Source organism: Corylus avellana, chromosome ca5 (genome assembly GCF_901000735.1).
Source record: "Corylus avellana chromosome ca5, CavTom2PMs-1.0".
Classification (NCBI taxonomy): Eukaryota; Viridiplantae; Streptophyta; class Magnoliopsida; order Fagales; family Betulaceae; genus Corylus; species Corylus avellana.
In genome coordinates, this window is record NC_081545.1 from 33,080,227 (window position 1) to 33,098,490 (window position 18,264).

The 18,264-nt window shown below is 34.6% G+C and overlaps 1 protein-coding gene across 1 annotated transcript; it reads right to left on the reverse strand.

The window, feature by feature from the left end:
- Positions 1 to 6,198: 6,198 nt before the first annotated feature.
- LOC132182190 (serine carboxypeptidase-like 45) lies at positions 6,199 to 15,393 on the reverse strand. The gene is made up of 12 exons (XM_059595377.1): positions 14,398 to 15,393; positions 13,405 to 13,523; positions 13,135 to 13,297; positions 9,574 to 9,738; positions 9,360 to 9,467; positions 9,180 to 9,272; positions 8,968 to 9,060; positions 8,713 to 8,798; positions 7,128 to 7,594; positions 6,870 to 6,962; positions 6,625 to 6,742; positions 6,199 to 6,375 (listed from the first exon to the last, which is right to left on the reverse strand). Exons 1-12 carry the CDS (start codon positions 14,624 to 14,626, stop codon positions 6,199 to 6,201), a joined length of 1,911 nt encoding a protein of 636 aa, XP_059451360.1. The 5' UTR covers positions 14,627 to 15,393.
- Between the last annotated feature and the right edge of the window lie 2,871 nt (positions 15,394 to 18,264).

Here is an 18,264-nt window from a genome sequence, read left to right on the forward strand (position 1 = left end):
CTAGTAACAATTTTTCAATTCAAGTTCTGAAAATTTTCCTTCCAATTAATTTCATGTCTATAAGACGTCATACTTGGCAGACACTAATGTCCATGCTAAATATTACATCCCCAACTATTGATGTTCACAATGCCATTCTAAATATTTGCAAGAAAGTAAACATCCTATGCCCCTATCTCACACTCATTTCACTGGCTAATGCGGTAGTATTCATTAACCATATCTTTGACCAAACTTTGGTAAAGAATAAAATTGAAGAGCTGTTAGATACCGTCACATTAGTCTAAAAAGATGGTGGGTGAGACGAATGCATGTATAGAATGTAACACTTTGCAAGATTCAATTAATGTCATGGTCAAATTTTGCGATTTAGAAGCTAATTATTGTACTAGGAGGTGAAAAACTGCTGTCTTTGACCTCCTCCTCGTGTATATCATGCCGTAATAATATAATAGATATAAGCACTCCATTCATTATTATTGGGGGGGGGTGGGTGGGGAGGGGACTTAGATTAATCACAGTTTTCAGTTCTCATATCACCAAGTTGCCACTCAAGAACGAGTCTGAGAAATCAAACGCTGCAACTCGATCTTTCTTCTTTTTTTTTTTTTTTTTGGTGGTAAATACTGAATATTTAAAGATATTTTTTGTAGATATCACTCAAGTTAAAAGAAAAAAAAAATTAATATTATATATATATATAATGGAAAATTTTCAAAATGGAGAGCTGTGGCGCGGCGCCTGCTCCAATTTCCGTTCCGTCTCCACAAGTAATTTTTTTTTGATAAGTGAAAAAAAAAAAAAAAAAAAAAAAAAAGTAATTAAGTGAAAACAAATGACAAGTGTCGTTTACGATGTTGATTTTTTTTTTTCTATGTACATTATATTGATTGTTGATACAACGGTTTGGTTGTTTACCTTTTCTTCTTTATTGGGTTACTTGTTCAGCTTTTTGTTTTTTTGGCAGAATATATAAAATAGAGAATCAGTTACTTGTTTAGTTGTTTGTTAAAGTTTTTTTTTGGTAATTAAGTTTGAATTTTTTCGGTTTAACTTGTGCAGACTTCTTTCAACTTATAGGAAGAATAAATTATATCATGAGTCACATGAGATATAACAGGTCAATCACTGTATAAGATAGTGAAACTTTGCCCTTGTAGGGGCGTATATATCATTATAACCTTGCCAAAACCATGTATCTTTTTCGTATTCCAAGCGCCAAAAAGTAAAATATGAAAACAATTTAATTTCATTGTGATTTTTTTTTTCTCATTGTTCCTTCAATGGGATGAATATTTTGATTTTATAGTACCATTATGACTCTGAGGATCCACACTGTATTGGTGAAGGCCTGTTTCATATATAATTTTACCCTGTTTTTTTTTTTTCTATGTTTTTAATGAAGACTACTACAAATAGAGCACTTTGAAGTCTTTGCAGTGATAAAATATCATTTTATTTTCATAAACAAAATAATACTTTAATCAACTAAAAAACTTTATTTTAGTGTAAATATACTGATAATTAATATTTTATCTTTTGAATATTCCCGTTGGATCGTCATTAATTCTTCAAGTGCATGTACTTTAGTACTTCGATGAGTCCATTCTAGAATGGACTAAGTCAGTTTGATCATAAATTATATATATATATATTTGTTTCCTAATTTATATATATAAATTAATATGGTTAATTTAAGATCATAGATTATATATTTGGTTAATTGGTTGATTAATATGGTTTTTAACGTGATATATCAATCGAATGAGCAAAATATATATAGAATTTTATGACTAGTACATGATGAAAAAAAATGCTAGAGACAATTTAATTCACTTTATTGATATAAAAAATATCGCACTAATTAATAGTGCAAAATTTACCTCTACAAGTACTTCAAGAATATATACACATAATTAAAGGCTTTTGGGGTAACATTTTGTAATTTTTAAATGCATATAGGTGAGTGTTTCATTTTTTTTTTTTTTTTTGAGGGGCCGATAACAACCTTTTTTAGCAATTTCTCCACATATATTGATCGTTACCTATTAAATAATATTCGCTTCATATCCCTAAGAGGTAGCTCAATCGACTAGGACTATGCCTAATGAAGCGGAAGTCACTAGTTCGAATCCCCCTCTCCCTCTTGTGCGGACAAGTCAAAAAACAAAAAAAAAAAATTAGCTTCATCTGTCAATATCAATATCGGCCATCCAAAAACCCGATAAAATATAGTCTTTATGTTAGTGTCAGATAATATTATTTTATTATATACTAATAGAGCATGTGAAAGCCTTTTCAATGGTAATCTATGATTTCTATAAATTTAATCAAATAGAAAATTACATTATCGAGAAATAATCTCTCTAAGCATAAATCTACTAAAGATATTATTGCATGCTAGTTTGATCTTTTGATCCTTATCATCAATTATTGATTTTTTTTTTTTTTGGTTATTATGGTTTTAATTAGGTAATACAATGATCTTAACTTTCGAAATTATTAAGAACTATTATAATATTAATTAAATGATTAAAATTTTTAAAATAAGTGATGGTGTAATATGGTATATATTTTTTGAACGAGTTATCTCTTCATTGATATAACAACTAAATGAGGCAAAATGCTTCCTACAATGCCAAAGGTATAATTTGGAATCTTCATAATCCAAGCATTATCTATGACACACACAATAGCTTCTCGGGTTATTACAAGACAATATCTATGAAATGCCATTGTTCCAATCAGTTTTAGATCTATAGCAAATTATTATTAAATCATCATTTATCCCAAAAGCTTCAGCTTATAAGGAGAAGTAAATTTAATCACTTAATTATTATTTTAACACTCCCCCACGTGTAGGCTCAACTCTTTTTTAATAGGTGAAGCCCAACACATGAAACATTTTAACTTAAATGGGGGTGAATCCTAAAACTTTTGGCTCTGATATCATGTTAAATCCACCACTTGTCCCAAAAGCTTAAGCTTATAGGAAGATATAAATTGAATCACTTAACCATTACTTTAACAATTTTAACGAATCACGTCTCTATCCGCTGCCAAGTTATTGATTTCTTGGTTTTTTATCTCTGCTAATAGTGCTTTATTAAACGCAATCTCCTTCGCTGCTTTTACTATAGTGACAATTATTCTTTACGCCTAATGTTCTGAATTTGAACATTGACTCCATCATTACCCTTTATTTTATTTAAATATTTTACGTATTGGACCTCATTTATCGATGAAGAGTTTGAGTCAATACATAAAATGAGAGGGTTCGGAGTACTGTTAAATCATGACTAAATTCATTACTTTTTATCGGCTTCAATTTTTGGAATACGTGGTTATTTAATAAGATATTTAGTAAATCATTTGTGTCTTTAGGAGTTCCGAAGATTAAGTCTAAACACTTCAATCTTCTCATGTAAGAACAAACTCCGAGAGTCCATAGGTTTTTTAGTGACTAGGTTTGATGTCTCCGTGACACACAGTAAAGTTGTCTGCATAAATGCTATTATATATATATAAAGTTGTAGGAAGAAGTGTTTTCAACTTTCATTGAACATCCAAATGCCCCCAACCCCAATAATATTATTAATATATTTATAAATTTAAGACTCATCATCTTTGGCCCCAATGCACTTCGATCGGGATCTGAGTACCACGACTACTAATTATTGGCTTCGATTTGCTCAACAAATCTCATCCATTTGAAACTAAGATTAATATATTTACATCACTTGAAACTTTGAGATGACTGTTGCTTAAGCTTTATATATATATATATAAATATAAAACTCGCCATGGTGTCAATCTGAAAGATCATAATTAATAATGGCATCTATAAACATGTCTTAAACTAGGTTAATTAATATAATGAATACGACAGTGAAGTGTTTGTATTATATAAGGTGGCCATCTTAGTTACTTAAGAGCTCTTACCCTGCATGACATAAAATATTAAGGATCCTGTTCCTACGTACTCTTCTATTGGCTGCAACATTAAATTATCTGAACATGGTGGCGTTTGGTACGTAATAGAAGTCAATGCATACAAATTTTATGATGTCAAGGACTTTGATACATGCTAAGGAGCAGTTAACCCCTCATGTGTTTAACCCTAAGTTAGAAAATTAGAGGAGCCACCTCTTGGAGATATTTAGGTATTGTAGTTAATTTAGAGATCTCAAATATATATTAACTGGTTAATTCCTTAATTTGTTTGATTTATACAAAATTTTAACAGAGCGGTCTTATTCATGTCTTGAAGTTTTAACAGTCAAGATAATACGTAATTAAAAGAGAGTTAATGCTATATACTATACTCTCATCTCACCCTCATTAATTTTATTGAGCAAATGCGACGGTGCTCATTAACTCATGGATTAGTCTTTAATTAAAAAAAAAAAAAATCTAAAAATTGATGGGCACTACTACATTAACCGAATAAAAAATAAGAGCAGGTGTAATATATAATATTTCTCCACCAAAATTGAGAGAAGACTATAACAGGCCAATTTTGATTTATTATTTATTATTTATTTTTTTTAAAAAAAAAAGGAGAGAGAGAGAAGACTAGAAGAGGGAAGAAGGGGTCAACAAACATGTCTTTGCACTACTTTTCATTGAAATAATTATATATATATATATAGACCTAAAGTTTAATCAATATGACTCCCATTTTCCAAGACGTCCGCAAAGGCAAGTTGAACTTCTGGCACTTCCATATATTACTAATTACTCTTAATTAAATGATAATTAATTACACAAAATTATATGTGGAGAGAGAGAGAGAGAAGGTTTATGGGAGTTATGGTGGTCCAATTGCATTACATAATGAAAATCGTTATTGTTTAACTCTTCCTAGTCGACGTTGCTACAAGAGACTTTTAAAGCCAAATTGAGGTTATTTAATTGAGATGAGGTCAATAGTATGGATTATTAGTCATTGAAATTAGCATTTGAATATGAGATATGGGGTTGTATATGTATATATATCCGTTTCATTGTCTGAGCAGGTGGACGCAATTATAACTTTCATTTTTTTATTAGAGTTGAAAAAGGAAGAGAGAAATAGGAGGGCTGCTACGAAAGAGACCCAACTGAATAGTTTATGGTATCGGCCATTTAATTTACTTGGTAAAATTAACTGGAGTGTTGGTTCATTTGATAATGAGCGTTTCTTCTTTTGCTTTAGCTGGATTTTGGTTCATTACTTGGTCCAACTCTTAGATCTTAGGGTTAAATACTTTTTTTTAGTACTCATGATTTGCCTCGGTATCATATAATTGTCTCAGCTTACAAAAGAACCACAAGTGGTAGATATTCGTTGGTCCCTTCTTCAATGTTCCGTTCAAACACTTCACGGCTTGCCACATCAAATTAGTGCCCGAGAAGTGTCCCCCTTGCCACATTATTCTGCCATGTTAGAATTATTATTACTATTATTACTTTTTAAAAATACAACAGGGGAGGCAAGGATATTTCCGCCATAGTGGGAGGGCTGCGCACCGGGGGGAAAATCTCCTCCGAGACCCATTGCAAGGGAGATCCCGCCCTTGGTGGGTGGCGGAGGGATCTCCCCCATGGATGGTAGGCAAGGGATCTCCACCGCCTACCTTGCTTTGTTTTGCTTAAAATATACATTTAAAAAAAAAATTTAAAAATAATGCTGACATAACAGAATAATGTGGCATAAGGGACACATGTCAAGCTTTAATAGGCCTTGATGTGACAGACTGTTAAGTTTTTGAACGGAACATGCATGGAGAAACCAATTGCATTTATAAGAAGTTTACAAATATCATTTGTGATACTTTTGTAAACTAGAGTGACCGTTTAATATTGAGACAAACCACAGCTACTAAAATAGATATTTAACTCTAGTTTTTATTGCAAAGCTCATTCAACTTTTCAGTTTTCCCTAGAAGCTTGCTCCAAGTCCTATTTATGAGGCTTCAAGGACCCAAAAAAAGAAAAAAAAAAGGACAATTGGAAACCGTAGTAAGCTAGGAAAACATAGAATTCCAATTTCCAAGGGAACGTGCACAATAAAATGAAAATTACAATATGACTAATATAGTTTATTTATTTATTTTTTGTTTGGGGGGGTGTTTTTGGTTCAGAAATTATAGTAGATTGCCATAGACAAAGTATATGACCCATTTGAGAAATGGGCTTCAGCACATGACCCACAAATCATTGATTGGGCCTGGGAAGAGGGGCTCCACTTAGAAAAGACCGAAACAATGTGAGGGCCTGTGAAGGAGATGTGAAAGGGACCTCATGGGCCGCACCCCTAACAACTGCGTATGTGAGATACGTCACATTCTTCCCGTCTTTTAGGCCCCCAAATGATTGAGACCATCCAGCCACCTGCAGTGCCACTTCAATTTTCAATTTTCACAGAATTAAAAAAGAAAAAATTTACAATTTTCACAAAATCTGTGACTGTGACTGTACATGACTCCAAAGGGCTTGCCTTCGGTCAGTGAAATCGAGCCCTAGCGGGATGAGCCGGTTCCATAATTCTTTTAATAGTCTTATAGTTAATGGGCTTTAATCCATTTTCCCATCTGACAAACAGAAGATTGAAAAGAAGGATTGAGAGAATCTTGTGCATACCTGCTGCTTATCGTACCAAGTACCGTATTTTGTAAGAGGGACTAGCGACAAATCCTTGGCTAGATTGTTAGCAATTATTCTTGTTTGCGTGAGAGGAATTTTTGAATCTTGGTCACCACTGTTTGATGCAAAAAGAAGCACATAAATTTCCCAGTCAAAATGTCAAGTGGATATATATGGTAAATAGCTCATGAATTAGCTGCTGCTACCTTAAAATTTAATAAATAAATAAGGATTTTTAAAACCTGTAGAGCATGATAGGAATGCCCGCCTTAATAAGGTCCGAGACGAGGGGTATGAGGTCCATGTCCAAGTTATCTTCTTGATATATAAGACGCCTGCAAAAAAACTGAGTTTTATCCGATTCATGTAGAAAGCAGCTTTGCACGGTGTCTTGAAAATCTCTTATACAATATGATATGGCGTAATGCATCATGTCTACAATCCTAGCGATTTTCAACCCAGATACTCCTATTATTAAAAAAGAAAAAGAAGAGAGAGACCCTTTACAGAAATCCCAATGGAAGGGGAGGTGAGTTGTGTTGGCATGAATTGCCTTCTGAACTTTAGGCCTATTTAGATAGGTGAATATCCTTCCTTCAAGGCATGGGTCGCCGCTACTTCCCCTTCTGGGAACCTGTCCGTCGGTGTATACCGCAGCAAAGGCTGCATGAATTTTGGCGTGCTTCCCCTTGGGCATAAATTGTTCCGCCGCCGACGTTGATGATGACAAGCATTGTGGTAGAAGGAGGTCATCAGGTTCAACTTCTTGGCTAATTTCCTCTGAAACTCTGTTGAACACGTCATTGCATCCTTGAGACATATGGTCGTGGACGTATTCACGAAGATATTTTGAGTCATTGCAGACCGTCTTCTCCAACATCAGTGTTTGGTCAGATATTGCTCCGCGCGACCACAAGTAGTCTCCGGCCAACACGCTTATTTCCAGGTCCAAAAGTGGATTTCCAAGCTACAAATATCATTGTTAAATGTAAAAAAAATCAAGTACCAAGTATCACTAGCTATCAACTACCAAAAAGACAATAACAAATCAGCGCGCAGCAAGGAAAACTCTTGAGTACTAAGCAATGGAAGCCTCTAGAAAACAATGACATGCAATTAAAAATGATGATAAATGATGACGAAATTAAGTAGACAAGTTACGTGCTTGTCTAGAAATGGGCACGCATTACTCTAACAAAATATTGATATTTTGTATTTATAGAGAATATGTTGGAATTCGTTTTTGGCTAAGCCGTTGTAGATGCTTGTGGTATTTTTAACTAAACTTGATTTAAGAAATTTATTTCTAGTTCATTTTCAATAATTCTAGAAACATAGCTAAAGCTAAATAGTTTGTCTTTTGATATTCTCGTAGGTTACTAAGTTGAAGATCAGTTTGTCTTTTATTTTTCTTCACCTGGGAGTTACATACATAGAATTTACGGAAAATTACAGTTTACCTTCCTAAAGTTGACATCGTTTTTCAATTCGAACACCAAAGTTTCAATTTTTGCAATCCACCCACCCCAAAGTTTCAAATTTTTATAATTTGACCAATTGTATCCAAAACTTTCTGTATTGCCCTTATTTTTTATTTTTTTTATTTTTTATAAAAAAAAAATTTTAAAAAAAATCCGGGCCATCTAGCCATTTTTGCACCCCCAAATTTATTTATTTATAATAAAAAAATAAAAAATAGGGGCAATATGGGAATTTTGGGATAATATTGGTCGAATTGAAAAAATTTGGAACTTTGTGGGGTGGATTGCAAAAATGAAAACTTTAGTGTTCAAATTGAAAAACGCTGTCACCTTTGATGGGATAAACTGTAATTTTTCCTAGAATTTATCATCCATATGAGTTATTTGGGATTTGTTTTTCTTGTGGGAGTTATATATGACGCAAATGAGTAACTTTACTTTTTTGTTTTTTTTTTTCCTGAGCAGGTATTCTAATTAATCATTAATCTTAAGTGCGTGAAATAAAAATAATAATTTAGTGTTTTTAATCCTGCTTTTCACTTATCTTCTCTAGATTTAATGAGTGTTTTAGTCCTCTTAGTTTCAACAAGTTGTTGATCATTACAGCAATGGCTTTCAGCTTGATTGGTTTGATATTGGGATTCTTGTTGTAATCCATCAACAAGGCAGCAAGCTGTGGGATGTAGTGGCCTGCAACCAAAGACGTTATGGTCACAAAAAGTTTGAGTTTTAATGATCGTCTAGAAATCCATAAGCTGAATTTAAAGAACTTGTATAAAGTAATAAGGTTTTAATCATGTTTTTCATTTTCAGTCCTCAAAAACATGAATTAGACGCTTAATTATAATTAGCTAATTACCTGCATAGCTTTCACCGGTTAAAAACAAGTCAGAGTCTTTGTAGTTCGGGAATTCTTCCAGCCAGTTTATAATAAATCTCAAATTATCTTGGGCTGCAACCAAAAAGAGAAAAACAAAAAGAAAAAGAAATCATGTGTTGAAAAGCTGAGAAATATTACCAAGTGCAGAAGAACATAGAAGCACCGACAGTAGTCATGAAATGCATATATACCAGTCTGCGTGTCGTTCCACAAGTAATCTGAGCTCGTGTTAGAGTAGGAAAATCCAACCCCAATAGGTGACTCAACATATAACATGTTTGATTCTGTCCAAATATTTCATTAATATGGAGAGTCTGTTTAGCAAACATTAATTTTTCCACAAAAATAAAGACATTACAAAACACATTTACCCAAGTTCCATGAATATTCATTCTTGACAAGAGTTCCATTGATGTCTCCTGGTTGGAAGGGACCATGTTCCATGAATGCGCCAAAACCAAGCGAAGAACAACCAGGGCCTAGCTAGCATCATTAAATTTGATCAAACAGTACTAAACAAAGTAGGAAGATGAAGTGACATGCATATATAGAGCAAGAAAGATAATCAATCTTGATGTCAATTACCTCCATTGAGCCACAAAGTCAGGGGACGTGAAAGTGGGTCAGCTGATTCTGCTTCGATGAAGTAGTAGAATAGAGCTCGGCCATGCTGAGCATCTGTGATAATGTAACCAGAATACTGTTTAAAAGAAACATTGGTGGTCTGCCCTGGGAGGGCCGTTATCACCTCTGCAGAACACTTTGAATGGAAGAATAATATCAACGCAAAGAACCAGAAAGCCATTAAGAGAGACAGGGACAGACAAAGAGAAGAGAAATTGGTGTTATGGATTCATGGTGCATTTAACTAGCATATATATATATATATATATATATATATATATATATATATATATATAACATTGTTATCAGCGGATAATTATGAACTTCTATGGTTTGGTCAAACAAGGTTTCTAGCTGATACTTGTATTTGTTTCCTAGTCTGCCCATGTAGGTGCCACCGAGACATTTGTCTAATCTTTGTCTATATATGATAATGCTTTTAGATACAAATTGTAATACTAAATGCCAATGGAAGTCTCAATCATTATTTGGTGTCCATTTAAATGTGTGCAACTTGGCTCAAATAGTGATTTCCATTGTGCGTATGCAATACATGGAATTTACTTCTAATATTAGAACCATTTATTTCATGATCAATCACAAGCCTCTACCTTCACCGTAACATTGTCAATGTTACTCTTATCACTACACCACCACCATCACCACTAGGGGTGACCAATCACCTCTTTAGCTGTTTTAATTATGAGTAGTGAACCATTTTAGTGGCCTAAGGGGGTGGTTTGAACACCTTCAACTGGCCTTGAGAGGTGGCCTAACCATTTTTGTGGCCAAATGGTTCAGTTATCACCAAAGACCAATTTTGTGGGTGAAGGGTTCAAGATCTGGAGACTGAGGCGGTTTATGAATTCTGGGGGCCTCAAGTATACGACAAAACTATAAATTGTTAGTGAAAAGCTGAATAGGCTAATTGGGGGTGATCGAACCACCTCTTTGGCCACTGGTGGTGGTTCTCCGTTCTCTATCACTCCCCTCATTGTCCCTCCATGTGTGAGTTCCTTGTTTCCCAATACCTCTCATCCTCCACTCTCCTCTCCTCTTACCTCTTCCTCCTCCTCACTTCCCCCATCTATGACCACACTAACCATAGCAGTGCACACCAATTATATATGTGCCTCTGGATTCCTTCTATATGAAAGTCAATCATATCATCAACATCGGCCCACTCGATCCCAATGGTGGTGGCCATTTGGTAGGGGTAGTGGCGATAAGGCCGTAGAAAAAAAAAATGTTAAAAATTTTTAATTTGGCGTATGATATAGCGAAATCTTAACTATTCATTTAAAATGAATGGCTCAAATTAAAGCTATTGAACCCGTGCATTATTCTAAGTATTGCACGGGATCTCAATTCATGAATTTCCATACTCATATCATTTAAAAAATAAAAAAAATAAAAAAAGAAGGAAAGAATTTTCATGTTATCTTGAGGGTTAAGTTCTTCGACAACCATAACTTCCTATTTAAGCCGAAATATCAAGGTTGAATTACATTACAGATTCAGCACCAGCTGGGAACAGTCTCAAATTACAGTTACACAAATCGGCTTTCACAAGTATAGAAATTTACCGTGCGTAAGGAGTAGCATCATTCACCTATGAAACATCAATATATTATGGATATCCCAACTGGCAACTATACTAAATTACTACATATAGTTTCAAGCACACCTAAATCCTACTCTGGCCGAATGAATATTTTCTTATCAACTGTGAAAGTTTATGAGATTGAACACCTAGTTATTCGTTTCTCCAAGGCACGTCAACTCGTCCCAACAATCTCTCCACTGTAATCGCTCGTCAAATTGCATGGAAATGAGGTCAAAGAAAGCTACATGAGACGCCATTTTACTTCCAATCTTCTCCAAATAAAACAAACATTTCATTTGATGGAAAAGAAATGTACAAGACATCCCCGGCCTCATCAGATGAACACGACAGAACAGAGTTTTGAGATATGACATGACAAAATAGGTGACCACCCCTGTCGAATGTCCATGGTCGATGCTAAAAGCCTACAAGAACCTTTGGTCTCCCAACGAAAGCCCCTCTCAAAAAGTTTGTGTCCTAAAAGTACCCATCAAGCATGCGACTTTTTCCATTTAGGTACCTTCCTTAGCTACCGTGACTATACCGCAATTTACACGTAATATTTTCGCTGTGGAACTAGCAGATAGATTGTCCTCAGAAAGAAGAAATGGAGGACCCATTATAAAGATGATGCTGACAATTAACCAATGGACTTTCATACTCATTTCCGATGAACTTCTCTATGTTGTTTTTTGTTCAGAGTATGTACATAAAACTCTGTAGAGAGAAAAAAAAGCACCTTGTGAGTTGTGCCTCATGTCCCACAGAAAAAAAAAAAAAAAAAAAAAAAAAACGAAAGTAGCTGAAGAAAAAAACAACAACAACAAGATACACATCCGAAAAAAACAAAATAAAAAAAAAAAAAAAAAAAGTTTGGGTGCTGCATGGACTGGGCATCAGTAGTTGCCAGCACGGGCGGGAATATGATGTAGATGGGTGAGATCACTACTGTCCAATCTTTGGTCCTGCGTACTTTGCTCCAACTACAGCCAAGTCCTCAGCTGTAATCTCCCTCTCTTGAAGCCACGCATAATCTTTCCTCTCCTCTTCCGGCACTGATACCCCATCAACTAAAATTTTCAAATAGAAAAAGATAATCAAGATTCCCATATCAAGTAAAAGGCATTCCTCCATTTAAGTAACAAAGAAAAATTATGGCGAAGTGGGACATGAAGAAGCAATTAATGCGGTACCCGAGAAACTGGTGAATGGAAATTCAAGGTAATATGTGCAGTGCCGGCCATTAGGATCAGAATATGGAGGGCCAAGCACATCCAGCACCGCACATGGTGTCACTGCTGTGAAGCAATGCATGTTGCCTCCATCGGCTGGGTAAAGGATGGAGGTGTTGCAAGGAGCAGTTAAGTTGGAGTCAACCTTAACCTCAGCCAAACGAACAGCAGGAGCTGTGACTGCATCAACAAAGGCATGTCAAATGAAATTTATAATTGAAAGGTGATACTTGGATCCAACTGGATAATGCTAGTCATTATCAGATCCATCAAACACTTTTGACTGAGATTAATGAACTGGAGGGTTTTCACAACATCAATAAGGACTTAATAATAGCATAGCCTCCAAAAAACCGTAATGAAGAAAAAGAGACATTTCTTGAAGTATCAAGATGTAAGGTACAATAAGCACATATTATACTATATATTTTTCATCCTCCACTGGACACCTTTCCCAGATTTTACTATTTTCACAAGTGCCTTTCTTATGTAATTATTCTTTACCTCATTCTTTAAGGAGGCTAGCTTTTGCATCATGTATTACTCAACCAGAAACAGACACACAGATCTGAAAGCATGTAGTAGTAATTCAAACTGGGGTTTTCATCTTCAGGAACATGCAAATTATACATTGTATAGGAAAGACTGGATGGTATAAGTTATAACCTTGAAGGAAGGACTTACTTTCTGAAGGATTCACATCAGCGGATGTGTTACTTGGAGCATCAACCACCCAGTCATACGATTTGATATGCATGGTTCCAAAGAGAAGCTTACTGAAAACCGTCATGCCGGGGTGATTATGAAGTGGAATAACACCTGATGGTGGCAAGCAAAAGATCCCCATCTGCATTGATTGAAAAGATTTGAAAACCGCAACTAAAATAAAGTTCCTAGAGTAGAATGACTTTGTCTCAGTATGCGTGATGGCATCTCCGATAAAAGCTTACATACCGAGAATTTGTCACTCTCATAGAGGTGCAAGTATGTTATCGGTGGGGTTCTCCGAGCCACCTGCGTCTGGAAATACGGCATCTCAGGTTTAAGGCCAACATCCTCCGGTTTCATTTCATCTGCAAAAATGAAGTCAGGGTAGTAAGCATCAAGGACAAACCACAGCTTTATAGAAGGTTCATGTCAGTAATGCACAAGAATCCCTCACGTTAGTCGTCCTATAATACTATATTTTCAGTCATAGACTTCCAATTTCAAGACATCATTAATTAATTAGAAAAGACCACGAATATAATCCTGCCTTAATCAGGGACTGCTTTTTAGGCAAGAGAGGATGACACATCGTATAAGCGGCTGTCCCTTTTTGGGCCGAAAACTAAAGGAAAACATTATTTCCCAAAATCTGATTATAACTTTTAAAAGAAAGCCAAATAGACCACATTCCGTACGCTACTTAAAAATAAAGAACTCAAAAGAAGTGGCAACGGAAACAAAATGAACCAATGTGGTCTCCAAATGCTCCGTTAAGAGGATGGAATTTCATGATCGTGCAAAAACTATAAATTGACGATAATTCGATTGAGGTTGTTTAATGCATGATCATGTCGCTCAAAGAGAAAATGGTATCGACCCTACTTAAACGCATTGATTGTCATAAATCATAAAACCAACATCTCCAGAAACAGCAAATACCACTCAAACATTGACATACTAATATATGATCATCAAAAGTCGGATACTGAACTTCTAATTCTCAACCGCTTTCAAGCCCAAGCTGCCAAGCATGTCAAAGTTTTAGATGAAAACAGAAAACAGTCAAATTTAAACCAACTCACAAAACTTGCGAATCAAAACTACCCTCAGAAACCATGGCACACCCTGCAAAGCTTCAATTCAATCAAATTTCAATCCCCTCATGCCCAACCATATGAATAGGTCACATTTGAACACAAAATTCAATTCAACCTTGTTGTATAAACAAGCAAAACTTACCCAAAACAGCTCGTAGCCGTTCGATATCTTCAGGAGGTGGCACAATCCCGGTCCCACCATTGGCAAACACTTGCTTGCAAGTCTCGAATAGCTTCTGAACCGGCGACATCCTCTTGTGCCGTCGCCGGCTCTTCCTGGGCTTGCTTCTCGAATTCGTGTCTGTCGCCTTGGGCAATTCACGTGACTCCTTATTACCCTTTCGATCAGCCCGAGTCGTTTCAATCCCCATTCAATCTCAAATTAACATAGGAAACTCAATATGGGCTCCCCCCCACCAAACCACCCAGAAAAATGCAGAATTACGATGTGGGTGTTGACCAAAACACAAATTGAGGAAATGGGTACTGCTCAAAGCTCAAAATTTTTATCTGGGTATAGACCTAAGGACCAAAATTTTCATGAAATGGGCGAGAAATAGGGAAAACAGAGGAGAAAGAGAGAAAGATAGGTACATATAGATACTACACAGTTTGGTATTCCTAGAACCGTATCGTACATGCAGGTGAGGTGTAAAAGCAGAACAGAGAATTGAGAATTGAGAATTGGAATCTCTGTTGATGAAGGAGACGGTGGGCGAGGATTGACGGGGATTATAAAGGGGGACAAGGGGTAGGGTTAGTTGAAAGGCAGAGGAAGAGTTGGTTTTAGAGGGAGTGAAAAAACCAGGGGCCATGCTTGGCTTTCCAGTGGGCTGTTCCAACAGCGGATTTTTATCCAGTCACACCTCCCCTTCCTTTGGTCTTCTTTATTTTTTTGCCCTTCTTTATTCATTTTTTGTAGTCTTCTAAATAAGGAAAATTATTTTGTAGTACAGGAATATTTTCCCTTGCTAATCTCAAACCTAACCACATGACTTGGGAAAATTCAATATCTGCCTCTATGTTTTCAAAATCTTTTCAAGTTTTCCTTCTAATGTTTTTCACCTTTTTTCTTTCTTTCTTTTTTACTAAGAATTCCATAACTTAATGAGTTGAACCCTAATTTGTATTATTTGGAGAAAGGAAAGTACTACTAAACTACTACAACTTCATAAAGATCAAATTCACTAATGATTACTTTACATACACCCATATACATTACCTATCTTCATTTTATTATTTCAATCTCTCCACAAGAATAGTGAAAGAATTATATATCTTCTCCCCATTCGAATTTAGGATGATTTCTCTTTTAAGAAGTTGTATCATATTTTGTTCTTCTTCTACAAGGATCGAGTGTAATGTGATTGTCCATTTGCACGTGAGAGGACACTCAAAATTTGGATTGCTTGGGTTCCTATCTGAAAAGAATAAAGTCTAGATGTCCTCTCAAATGAAATTATAATGGACAACTTTAATATTGCACCCGATCCGAATCCATATATTATAATAGGAAGGAATATTAAGTGGCGTAAAAGTGTAAGTATTTTGTTTTGAGTATTCCTTCTATCAGGATATAATGTAAAACTCTATTTTACTGCTTTCAATAAATATTTGACACATTATGTGAAAATACAAAACTACAATAGAAATAAAAAAGCCGTATCTTTAATTCAAATCAATCCTACATATTTTTTTCATTCATTATAACCCTACGCCCACCAGAGTCTCCAAAGCCAACTAAGATTGGCTTTAGTGGTTTTGTCAAGAAAAAAAAAATTATTTGATGTGAATGATTATATTATTTTTTAGTGTTTCAAGCTCATGAGTCTACTTCCTATTTAAGGGTGTAAAAGACCCAATTTACACCATTACCTAATTGAAGTTATTATTTTTTTTAAGCATGTCTATATTTCACTCTATCTACTATAGTGTGTTCAAATTTGGCATATGTTAAATTTATATTCAGCTTGACCAGATACTATTTTGTATTATATTTTTTATGCATTCAATGAATTAAACAATTTCCTTCTTAATCAGAAGCTAATCAAGTTAATCAAGCCGTAATTACTTTTCTTTATTAGCAATTCTCGTTCTATAATCCTTCTTTTCTATTGGTCTGAGAGTTGAGTAACAACACGTCACTTTGGACACCAGCAAATATGATATGGGCGATCAAATTGACTGGATTTCTTCTCATATAATTAATTTTTTCAAGGGCCTAAAAGATAAATAGTCTTCAATAATGCCCCCTCGTTGAATAAAGCATGCATGCTGACTGACTAAATATTTGTCGATCAAAGAAATATTTTATTTACTTGAACTGGGCATGAAATGAGAGCCGATATAAGATGGTTAAACTGATTAAATCATATATATATATATATCCTGGGTGCTGAAAAAGTAGAAGAAAAAGAAAAAAAAGTAATCGATTTGAAAGGTCGACCTACTTAAGATCAAATCATTTTAGGCAAAGGAATAAAGCATGTCGAATTTTTTTGAGAAAATCTTAAGAGCATAGAGTCATGAAACTACCATTCAAACAAAACATTCCTTTTAGCAAAAAACAAGCAGATTGATCAGGCAATGGAGGATTCATGTGAAACATAAAAAGCTAATGTTTTTTTTCACATGTAAGAAATGAAATGGAGTGAGCAGCCTCACCTACCCGGACTTGACCCGTAATAATCATTCATAGATGTTCTTTCATTCCATCATTGGTTGTTTCTCCAAAGAATAGAAGACATCATTCTTTTTCTTTGGCGTTGGGAAGGATTAAGAAAGGAATATCCCCAATACGTTTACACCTCCATTGAGTGACAAACTTCAACTGTTTAAATTAATGTCAATTGCACAATCAAAAACTAAAAATGTTAGCCAAAACTTGCATTCTCTCTTGAAAACTAATTGGATTAGCAATGTATCATGAACAAAATTGACCTCTTCTCTAGCATAACTTTGGATTAATTCCCACTTACCTTGCATAGAGGAAAATTTGGAAGCATTTTGATTCGTAAACACATGCAGTTGATGGATCAAAAGGTAGATGCACTACTCTTCATTTCACATATAAATTATAATTGATCTATGCAAGAAAATGCAATGAGAATACTTCTGGTGAGGCAAGGCGATAATGAATTCAAAGATTCTATTCAGAAGTTACCAAATGAATGAATGGAAGAAAAAAAAAAAAAAAGTTAATTGAACGGTGTATTTACACGTGGTAATCATGCTCGTAATTAAACGGCATATTAACACGTGGTAATCATGCTCGTAATCGAACAAAAAGCGTTACACCGAACACATTTTAGCGCTAATAAAGTAATTCTTGTGTCTTCATGCGTGCTACTTTTATTTTACGGACAATTTCTTTACGAGTATTTTAGGAATTAATAATTGAAATACAAGTACATAAATCTATTGCAACACACAACACATGTATCCATACTTGGTTTTCCTTTTTCTATCTATAGACTATAGGCATTGTTTTCCTTAGTAAAGCCAACACAAGTACAATATTCAATGAAGTAGTAAGTGATGTACTATATATTGCACCAATATTCCTTTTAGGGTAAGTACAAGTTCAGTTTCGTTGTTTGATTGATCAACCGTGATAGTACGTATGGCAATATTCTCTAGGATAAGTATAATTTTGTGAAGAAGCATTTTAAACTTCATTTTGTTTGTCTTTAGATATATATACTTAGTTTTTTGTTGGGAATTATTATTATTATTATTATTATATACTTAGGTACTTTATATTATCCCTTTTTCCGGTATTGATTAGAAAAAGGTACTTTATATTAGTGTTTAGGACTAATTTCGTTCACTTTGATACTACTTCATATATTTTTCCCGCTTTGATTTTTTTTTTTCTTTTATCTTTTTAGGATATCATGAAAATTTCCATTAAAACTTATTAAAATGTTAATTAAATAATTTAATCAACTCTTTCCCATTAGGAATAATGATTTAAAATTTAATTATTATTTTAACAAAGCTTACCTAG

Coding starts and splice junctions, on each gene's coding strand:
- LOC132182190 (XM_059595377.1), bottom strand. CDS start 14,626: ATGGGGATTGAAACGACTCGGGCTGATCGAAAGGGTAATAAGGAGTCA. Junction 13,298..13,404: donor ATGAGAGTGACAAATTCTCG/GTATGTAAGCTT, acceptor CAATCAATGCAG/ATGGGGATCTTTTGCTTGCC. Junction 6,376..6,624: donor CTTGGTACGATAAGCAGCAG/GTATGCACAAGA, acceptor GTGGCACTGCAG/GTGGCTGGATGGTCTCAATC.